Raw genomic sequence first — 11364 nt, 5'->3', positions numbered from 1 at the left:
ACTAGCTGCAGATTAATCTCCTATTAATTAACTAATCAACATTGAAACAACATCAGTGATCCATTCTCAGTTTAATCTGATGAATGTGGTGTTTTTAAGATGCATTTCAGTCTAATTAAAACCTCCTGTTGTTTGTTTTAGTAATAATAATAATATTAATAATAACAGGGCATCACAAATTTCACACCGTATTTGAACTTTTGCTCTTTATTGTCTGTGAAGCTTTGACAAAATATAAAAGTAAGGCACTGCCCAACACTACAGTTCATTTGTCAGAGACAATTAAAAACATTAGCAAAAATATATTACACTCTCAGAAATAAATATGTGATTATATAATCTACATCAACTCCTACGGCCCAGCCTTAGTGGTCAATCATTTGCATAGACAATATTAGGATTCTTAAAAGATTCATATAAAAGTTCATAAGTACTCTATTTCCCTTTGTGAGGAAGTGTATAAAGTGTTACGCATGACGTAACAATGTCATTAAATGTAACATCACACTGAATTACTTCTATAAGATATCAGTTATTTCTAGAAATCTTGTATAACTCTATAATTCTGCATGCAGTGCTTTCATAGTAAACCTCAAAAATACTCATTCTAGCTGATAAAATCAGAAATATAAAGACTTTATATCAGTATTAAAAAAGAGTGTAACATTCATATCCTGTTAGTGCCACTAATTAGCATATTATCAACTTTCCGAAGAGAAGAAATGAAGCGGATGCACGTCATCTTCTTCATTTCCCTCCTTTCTGTCGCACGCGATGAAATGAACATTAGTGTTTCGCCGGGAGGACACGGCCGTCGATCACAGAGTGAGGATGGTCGGGGAGTGCAGGGAGTGATCCGATTGGTCTCCGCTGCTGCTGCTGCGGCGGTGAGCTACCCCGCAGGGCTGTGGGGCTTGAGAGTGCTGATGGGATGAAGCGTGGGACGTGATGGAGGAGCTGCTGTCTAAAGAGGCAGAGGGATAGGTGAAAACCATACCAGCGGTGAAGGGTGTGAGAGACGGAGTAGATGTGAGGACCGGGGTGTGGAGAGACTCTGATTCAGTGGTGACAGCGGAGGCGGTCGATTTCACAGGGTTGGTGGGGATGGTTATCTTCGGTTTGGGCTTCTCCATCTTTGCCGGCAGTTTGGCCGAGGGTCCGGGTCTGCTGAAGTCCTGCGGCTCCAGTTTGATGCCTCCCAAAGAGGAGGTTGATGGATTGGGGTCGGAATCCGAATCTGAGTCCTCTATTTTACAAATGGGACGGTGAGCCTCCAGGACCAGCTCCAGCTTGTCTTTCTCCTTTTCTAACTGAGCTATTTCCTTCTGCAAACGGGACTTTTCATCCTCCAGCTCGTCGGTCTCCTACACCAGGGGAAAGGCAGGGGAAAACGATTAGATTATTATTCTCTCCTGTCTCCCTGAGACCTCCTATTTCAAGCTTTAATGATATGGCATTTGTACGATGTTCACTCACATTTTGCAGAGTGTCCGTCAGCTCCCGACGCCGATTGCGACATTTGGCTGCTGCCAGTTTATTCCGCTCCCTTCTCACTCTGCGTCTCTCCATCTCTTCCTGGGATAACTTGGAGGAGAAAGAGAAGAATTAATATTAAAATACATTTCTTTTTTTCTTCAAAGTTAACCCAACACAGTGAGAAACACTAAACCCTGTGTATTGTCTAAAATTGGATCGTGAAACCTTCTTGCTTTGGGCAAAAAAATAAAAAATATCAAATGTACAGGGAGACGTGTTCCACCATTGACTACATGACACCGGAGAAATACTACCACCATGTGTGTGCAATGAGTCATCACAGTCATGACGGCTGACTGATTTGGAAATGTCTGAGCTTTTGTAACACCCAAACTCTGACTTCATCCAGCGCCCTACTGGATAATTGCAGTTGATCAAATATTTCCCGCCCTTTCGGGGCAATGAGTCACACACTTGGACCCCGGCGGTGACTCAGGTGTGAGTCACCGAACATGACTTGCCCCTGTGAGTCACATGACAATCCACTTCCTGTATCATGAGGTTACAACTCCAAGAACAAAACTGTGATGGGGTTCTTGTGCCACTGAGGAAACCTCAAAAGAGGACACTGTGGCGGAGACAAACGTGATAATGATGATGCTTCTGCAAGTTAGCCGGGTCACTTTAACGTCTTTGTCATGTCTCATTCGACACGTAACAAAAAGGAAAGCGACAGTGTGTCACAGGTGAGCATTTCTCTGACTCAATATTGACTCAGAGTAAACATCAAAGAACATAAACAGTGTGTGTTTGCCTCTGTTTCCTGTCTGTTTTTAAAAGAACGTATTCATGTGTATCAAATAACATATATCCTTAATCTAATCTCACCGTATTTCTAAATGGGTTCATGTGATGTGTAAGTCCAAAGGAAATGACACAGAGGGTATTACAGGATATTACACACTAGTTACACAGAAATGATTGAGCTACTGTCCACACCTCTCTATCTGCACCCCCTCTAGGGAAAATATGACTCCCTCATTTTCTCTCAGGTTGACAAAGCAGAAACGCAAGAAATCCACAATCACCAGTGTCTATGTCAGTGTTCGTAAAGCTCCAGACTTATTTAAGGAGAACTTTCTTACGTGGTCATCGTTCCTGCGCCTCGTTGAAGCGGTAGTGTTTGCAGCCGCTCTTATGACCCCTGGTCTGAGAAGATGGTGGTGGTGATGGGAAGGTGGCGGTGCCAGCGGCCGTGCCCCTGAGAGGGTTGGGTAGGGAGGCACTGGAGACCGTGAAGGGGCCGGTGGATGCATGAGCGAGGGCTGGACCAACCACTGGAGGTCTTGGTTGGTGGTGATGGCGTTAAGGCTGGGCACGAACTGACTGCTGCCAGCCATCGTGAACTTCTGGAGAAAATAAGATTAAAAAGAAATATGAGGATAAAGTTGAGCAGAACACATGGTTTCTATGGTCAAAATGCTAAATAATTAAAGTAAAACATAACTTATGATCAGAATCAGAAATACTTTAATAATCCCAGGGGAAATTGTTTAAATGATGATGATTATGTTAATTTATATTGAGTTTGAGTTATTACACACACACACAGAAAATGCATATGTGACATTAACAGTATTACAGATTTACTGCTTTATTATAACATAACATCAGTGTTGGAAGGAGCTTTCACTTAAGTCAAAGTTGTAACACCACACTGTAGAAATACTCTGTTAAAGTAAAAGTCCTGCATTCAAACTGTCACTTAAGTAAAAGTACATAATGGACTTAAAGTACAAAAAGTAAAAGTACTCATTATGCAAAACAAAAATGCTCATTTCAGAATATTAGATTATAATGAGTGATAGATTCATGTAAAATCACTTTAATGATGCAGCTGATAAAGGTGGGGCTACTTTTATGAACTTTATATACTTCTAATAAAACCATATTGTTACATTTGTTGGTAATATTTTGTATTAATCTTAATCTGTTAAGAAACAAGTAGCTAAAGTCACCAAATAAATGAAGATTAAAATGAATTACTCAAGTACCTCTGAGTAAATGAATGAATTACTTTCTACCACTGCTTTTTATTTGATTTTAATTCTACAGTTTAGATTACATTCATACTTTAGATACTTACATACTGTGATTTGATTCCTATCACTGTGTAATAATAATAATAATAACCTGTAGCCTAATAGATGAATGAATGAGACACCGACCTGCTCCTGCTGTGTGGTGGAAGTGGAGGTGTTTCCCTGGGTGTTGGACCCAGAGACGCCGCCTGTGTACGCCGGGCTGCCTCTCCCTTGACTCCCGAAGTTTCGATACATCCTTTCTTTTCTTTTTTTTTTAAATGAACAAAAAATTGGACCCAGATGAGTCTCTCTTCAAGTCCCAGCAACTAACTTTCGGCTTGGCTCCCGTGTGTCAATTCAAACTCTGGGTAAACCCACCTTATTGCGGTAAGTCGGTAGAGTCCAAACGGGCGCGTCTCGGAGGGGGGACAAGGAAGGAAATCACTCCTCGCTTTTTTTTCAAATCGCCTCCAAACTTGGGAAAACGAGATTCAGTCCACTCTCTCGACCTGACTCACTCACCTACGAGTCAACATGTGGCACCAATTGTGAGGTTGTAAACTCTTAAAGCGGCCCTATATGATCGCCACGCCCCTCCGCACTTACGGGAAATACTGTCGTCTGGAACCTCGCACGAATCGCACCACGTGCTGTGACGTCATTGCCCATATATGGTGAGAGTTTCCTCCTCGGAGCAGCACACAGGGATTCCTCACAGAAACCACTGGTTCACGTTTTACTACAGTTTCCCCCTCCAGTGGAAGTACTGTCATCTATATACTCTTTTATTTACCTCCAGGTGAAACATGTGGGGTTAAAAAATCAGTAAATAAATCAATTAAAGTAGGCCTACTTTACTGTCATTTATATACTGTTTTATTTACCTCCAGGTGAAACATGTGGAGTTAAAAAAAATCAATAAATAAATCAATTAAAATAGGTCTACTTTACTGTCATTTATGTACTGTTTTATTTACCTCCAGGTGAAACATGTGAGGTTAAAAAATCAGTAAATAAATCAATTAAAATAGGTCTATTTTACTGTCATTTATATACTGTTTTATTTACCTCCAGGTGAAACATGTGAGGTTAAAAAAATCTCTATATTTATCAATAAAAGTAGGTCTACTTTACTGTCATTTATATACGGGTTCATTTACCTTTAGGTGAAACATGTGAGGTTAAAAAATCAGTAAATAAATCAATTAAAATAGGTCTACTTTAATGTCATCTATATACTGTTTTATTTACCTCCAGGTGAAACATGTGAGGTTAAAAAATAAGTAAATAAATCAATTAAAATAGGTCTATTTTACTGTCATCTATATACTGTTTTATTTACCTTCAGGTAAAACATGTGGGGTTAAAAAATCTGTATATTTATCAATAAAAGTAGGTCTACTTTACTACTTTTACTACTTTACTCATTAAAAGTAGGCTATATTTGTTTAAATGGTAGGTCTACTTTACTGTCATTAATATAGTGTTTTATTTACCTCCAGGTGAAACATGTGAGGTTAAAAAATCAGTAAATAAATCAGTAAAAGTAGTTAGTGTTTGTTTAAATGGTAGGTCTACTTTAGACTTCTCTTTGTTGATCCCTTTGGTATTACTCCTGCAAGGAAATTGAATTTCCAGCAGCTTACAAAACACCGAGGTATAAAAAAAAATACAGTATAAGATCAACAATAAACTCTTAACTTAGTAAATACAGAAAATAAAACAACGAACACTAAACAATAAACTCTTAGTTAAATATATATACAGTAGAGATAAGAATACAAGTAAAATAAAATTCCCCAAAAATGAAATCAGCTAAGTTAATTGTAGAGAGAAAAAATATATATGACTGTATGTACATTTGGTTATATACAGTGGATAAATGACATTAGCAGTAAAATATTGCACTTAACTGGTGGATAAAGTTATTGCACAAAAAGAAGATACGTGTCCAGGTGTGTATGAGTAGATTATTAATTGCACAGTGAGTGGCTCCCACTCCTTCTGTCCTCTTTAATTCCTCCTCCTTCCTGAGCCTGTTGGTCCTACACTTGGGCAGGAGCACCTTCCACTGAACAGGCTCCTCTGGGTGCTGATGACGGTGTGCAGGGGGTGGCTGGCGTTGTCCGTAATGTCCAGCAGTTTGTCCAGTGTCGTCCTCTCACTGCCACCGTCAGTGAGTCCAGTTTCATGTGGACCACAGAGCCGGCCCGCCTGATGACTTATCCGGTCTGGAGCTGTCCTTCTCTGTCTTGTTTGTTTTTATGAGATAAGAGATAAGGACGCTGTTTGATGTGGTTGTTACAATTTCAACAGGCTATGAACACATAATCACACTGGACTACTTTTAAAAAGTGTGTCACGGTTAAAAAAACAAACAGTGATGAGTTTGTAAAAGTATATAACTTAATAAAACCTAATGTTAAATGAAATTATGGAATTTAAATTCACACTGTAAAACATCAAACAGGGGGTTTATGAAATAGTTCATCTGTTGTCATTCAATTCATGTAAATAAGTACATAAGTTCTTAATTATGATAATAATACCATAAAACAATAGCACATCACATAACTAGCTTTAAAAGCGAAAAAACATTGTTCTGCAGTTTGTTTTTAAAAAAGATTATTAAATAAAAATAGTAAAAAGACCTAAATATCAAAAAGGCCATATTATAATATTTCATATTTTTAATAATGTCATTAAAATATCATAAACATTAATATTACAATATTTCATTTTTTTATAATGTCATAAAAATATTTAAAAAGCCATATTATAATATTAAATATTTTAATAATATCATTCTAATGTCATTTAAAAAAGCCATATTACATTTTAATTTCTTTATAATGTAGTAAATCATAAACATGTAAAAAAAAATGCCAATGTAAAATATTTAACATTTTCTTTATACTATATTATAAATGTTATAAAACTGCTCATACGAGAGCGTGTCATAAAAATGGCATAAAGAATGTAACAGTAACATTTACCGTAAAAGTCATAAAAAGTCATAAAAAAGTCATAAAAACTCCATTTTCAGAAGTTATATATATTTCGAAATGATGAAAACTTATATTAATGTGAAAATGTGGACTTTGAAATGTCCTCCTAAAAGTACAAATACTTTTACACAACACGAGTAACTTCCACCATCATCATCATCATCATCATCATCATCATCATCATCATCATCACGCAGCAGTCAGGTCTGCTGAATACCTTTAAGGAGAAAAACATCAGGAGGACCAAAACGCTGATCTAATACTCTTATGTCTTAGTTTCAAGGTTGCACGTGGGTTATGAAATAGATTATAAAGTGTGTGTGGAGCTGGTGCATGTGCCTAACTGTGTCACTCTCACTTCACAAACCACATCAGTGTGCACGCATGCCTGTGGAGATGAGTCAGTGCGTCGCCACAAGGCTGCTCAATTATATCACCATCCGTTTCAACGACTGTTTTTTTTACTCGCAAGCACAATAGTACCTAGGAAAGATCCAGAAAACTGCATGCTCTAGAGTCGGTAAGCTGAGGCTGTCACAACAGCTGCTGACCTTGCATTCCCTAAGGACAGAGTTCCCGGAAAGGGCTGATTTCTCCGCTGCTGATGCACCAGTGTCTCACATTACTGCTAAATCTGCTCCTATATGAACTTTACTGCTAACATTATTGCTAACATTACTGCTAACATTACTGCTAAATCTGCTCCTATATGAACTTTACTGCTAACATTACTGCTAAATCTTCTCCTATATGAGCTTTACTGCTAACATTACTGCTAAATCTTCTCCTATATAAACTTTACTGCTAACATTAATGCTAAATCTTCTCCTATATGAGCTTTACTGTTAACATTAATGCTAACATTACTGCTAACATTACTGCTAAATCTGCTCCTATATGAACTCTACTGCTAACATTAATGCTAACATTACTGCTAACATTACTGCTAAATCTGCTCCTATATGAACTTTACTGCTAACATTAATGCTAACATTACTGCTAACATTACTGCTAAATCTGCTCCTATATGAACTCTACTGCTAACATTAATGCTAACATTACTGCTAACATTACTGCTAAATCTTCTCCTATATGAACTTTACTGCTAACATTAATGCTAACATTACTGCTTACATTACTGCTAAATCTGCTCCTATATGAACTCTACTGCTAACATTAATGCTAACATTACTGCTAACATTACTGCTAAATCTTCTCCTATATGAACTTTACTGCTAACATTACTGCTAAATCTGCTCCTATATGAACTTAACTGCTAACATTACTGCTAAATCTTCTCCTATATGAGCTTTACTGCTAACATTAATGCTAAATCTTCTCCTATATGAACTTAACTGCTAACATTACTGCTAAATCTTCTCCTGTATGAACTTTACTGCTAACATTACTGCTAAATCTGCTCCTGTATGAACTTTACTGCTAACATTACTGCTAAATCTGCTCCTATATGAACTTTACTGCTAACATTACTGCTAAATCTGCTCCTATATGAACTTTACTGCTAACATTACTGCTAAATCTTCTCCTATATGAACTTTACTGCTAACGTTACTGCTAAATCTTCTCCTATATGAACTTTACTGCTAACATTACTGCTAAATCTTCTCTTATATGAACTTTACTGCTAACATTACTGCTAAATCTTCTGCTATATGAGCTTTACTGCTAACATTAATGCTAAATCTGCTCCTATATGAACTTAACTGCTAACATTACTGCTAAATCTTCTCCTATATGAACTTTACTGCTAACATTAATGCTAAATCTTCTCCTATATGAACTTTGCTGCTAACTTTACTGCTAAATCTTCTCCTATATGAACTTTAATGCTAACATTAATGCTAAATCTTCTCCTATATGAACTTTATTGCTAACATTACTGCTAAATCTTCTCCTATATGAACTTTAATGCTAACATTAATGCTAAATCTTCTCCTATATGAACTTTAATGCTAACATTACTGCTAAATCTTCTCCTATATGAACTTTACTGCTAACATTCATGCTAAATCTTCTCCTATATGAACTTTACTGCTAACATTACTGCTAAATCTGCTCCTATATGAGCTTTACTGCTAACATTAATGCTAAATCTGCTCCTATATGAACTTTAATGCTAACATTACTGCTAAATCTTCTCCTATATGAACTTTACTGCTAACATTAATGCTAAATCTTCTCCTATATGAACTTTACTGCTAACATTAATGCTAAATCTCCTCCTATATGAACTTTACTGCTAACATTACTGCTAAATCTTCTCCTATATGAACTTTACTGCTAACATTAATGCTAAATCTTCTCCTGTATGAACTTTAAAGGTGAAAGAAAGTCACTAAATACTAATACTAAATACACACACATGCACAAAAAGGACCTATATACATGCAATTAATGGAGTTCATGGAGTTAATGATCCTTATAGAAATTAAGACATTGAATTGTGGCCTTCTTGCGCTCCATAATTTATGAATGAGAGTAGAGACAATGAGCACAAACTGACACCAGCAGGAGCATGGCGTTTAACAAAGCCTACCTGTTGCTCATTGGCCCATTTCACTATTGAGACTCATATTTCAGATTCCAACAATATCACACCCTATGATAACGAGGACACACACACGCAGGATGTTTTTGTTGTATTACAGTGCGGTTTTTGGTATCATATGAAGGGAATATGGGGCAAAGGCGAGCGTCAGGTGACTAAAGCTTCAGGAATGCAATGATGCCACGCTTGTCTATATAACTGGAACATGTCCCGACATGTCAGTTAACTTTTAGAAATACTGATTACACTGATTACACCATCATTCATCCACCAGCTGCTGCTTTTATGTCGTATTGAATTAGATCACGTCTGCTCATCAGACTCGCCCTTTTTATTGAATAAAAATGTGTTTTTAAGTTTATGTACATTCACATGTGAGGCTTTTTTTTTGTTTTACTGCACATTTTGCCCACAAAAGTTAACAATTTTCTGAAGGGGATGAATAAAAGCGTTTAGATTCCATTACCATTTACTCACCCTAAAAAACCCGCCTCCACACCCACCCACACGTCCAACTCCCACACACACGTGCGCCACAGAGCAGGAAAGCATCCTCATGCCACACACACTTACATTTATTTGGTTTTGTGGGTGTTGCAATTCATGCTATGTGAGTTCATGCTTCAGTGATAATCTTACTGTGATTGTAAAGTGCAGTTTTGTCTGTATAAAGATTGTTGAAATAATGTTCACATGTCAAGTCAATTATACAATAATTAAGACTTCAATTAAATACAATTTGAACCATATTAAATGACTATAATCCCAATGCTGTTAATGGACTGGGAAATATCATAATGTAATTTCTTGTCAGCTTGGTATTCAAAATAGTAAAGTATAGATGGAGTAGCAATACAATTAATTCAGTTAATATAATTAAAAATACTCAATATAGTGAGTAAAACTGTTGGACGTATGAGAAACCTACTGTTCTTGATTAACAAAAGTGAAAGTAGCAGCATTGCAGCTGGTCCAGATGGAGATAATTACAACTGCATTTTACTGACTGCTGTTTGGAACTTTTATGTTGAGTTTTAGGAGCTCATCATATGTTTATTACCAATATGCATTAATCTGCAAAGTATATTGTAACTTCAGCCACATTGGATACATTGAATAGTGCCCTCTAGAAGCCAAAACGTGTGCTAAAGTGCCCTCTAGGAGCCTAAACATGTCTATAGTGCCCTCATGGGTGCCAAAACGCATGGTAATGTGCCATTTGGAAACCAAAATGCTTGCTAAAGTGCCCTTTAGGAACCAAAATCTGTGCTAAAGTGCCCTCTAGGAACAAAAATGTGTGCTAAAGTACCCTCTTGGAAGCCAAAATGTATGCTAAAGTGCCCTCTAGGAGCCAAAACGCATACTAAAGTGCCCTCTAGGAGCCAATACTCGTGCTAAAGGGCCCTCTAGAAGCCTAAACATGTCTAAAGTGCAGACAAAATGCATGCTAAAGTGCCCTTTAGGAGACACAATGCATGCTAAAGTGCTCTTTAGGAGACAAAATGCGTGCTAAATAGAATAGAACAGAATAGAATTACTTTAATGATCCCAGACTGGGAAATCATTTTGTAACAGCAGTAGTGGGTCAGCAAATAAAGTGCCCTCTAGGAACCAAAACGCATGTTAAAGTGCCCTCTAGAAACCAAAATGTGTGCCAAAGTTCCCTCTTGGAAGCCAAAACATGTCTAAAGTTCCCCTTAAGGAAAAAACATGCTAAAGTGCTCTCTTCAGTGGCGAGGACGAGCTATATGTGCCCTTTTTTTTTTTTACCTTGTCGCCCCTGCTCTTAAAAAAGTGTGTGCACGCCACTGTTGAGGTTGATTACTTTTACTTGAGACATTTTACATTTTTAATGCAGGATAACTACTGGTTACAAAGTATTTTACACTGCAGTATTGATACTTTTACTCAAGTAAAAGCTCTGAATACTTCTTCAACTACTGGATGCATATAACACACTTGTAAGAGGTCTGATTTTATTTATTTATGTCTATTTCTGATGTTATTCATGCTCCTGATACAGTCTGTCTTGTTATTTACCTACCCTCTACCCCTACAGACACTAAAGCACGGATAGAACAATAGTAAGAAAAGTAAGATTCACACAAGGAAGTTGTAGCAGTAACATAGCTGTGTGTATTCCTACAACTGTGTACTTTTCATGGTTATTGCTTACACGGGCTTGTGCCACGCAGGCACACTGAAGTCAACCAACCGCAGTGGATGG

General features: G+C 37.3%; 1 protein-coding gene across 1 annotated transcript; it reads right to left on the bottom strand.

The window, feature by feature from the left end:
* Window positions 1–451: 451 nt before the first annotated feature.
* fosl1a (FOS like 1, AP-1 transcription factor subunit a) lies at window positions 452–3815 on the bottom strand (the record flags this gene model as incomplete). Its single annotated transcript, XM_083914733.1, has 4 exons — window positions 452–1364; window positions 1477–1584; window positions 2622–2885; window positions 3705–3815. 4 exons carry the CDS (start codon window positions 3813–3815, stop codon window positions 819–821), a joined length of 1029 nt encoding a protein of 342 aa, XP_083770859.1. The 3' UTR covers window positions 452–818.
* Window positions 3816–11364: the final 7549 nt, after the last annotated feature.

Source organism: Echiichthys vipera, assembly GCF_963691815.1.
Source record: "Echiichthys vipera genome assembly, chromosome: 6".
Taxonomy (NCBI): domain Eukaryota; kingdom Metazoa; phylum Chordata; class Actinopteri; order Perciformes; family Trachinidae; genus Echiichthys; species Echiichthys vipera.
This window is presented reverse-complemented; position numbering and strand designations above follow the sequence as displayed.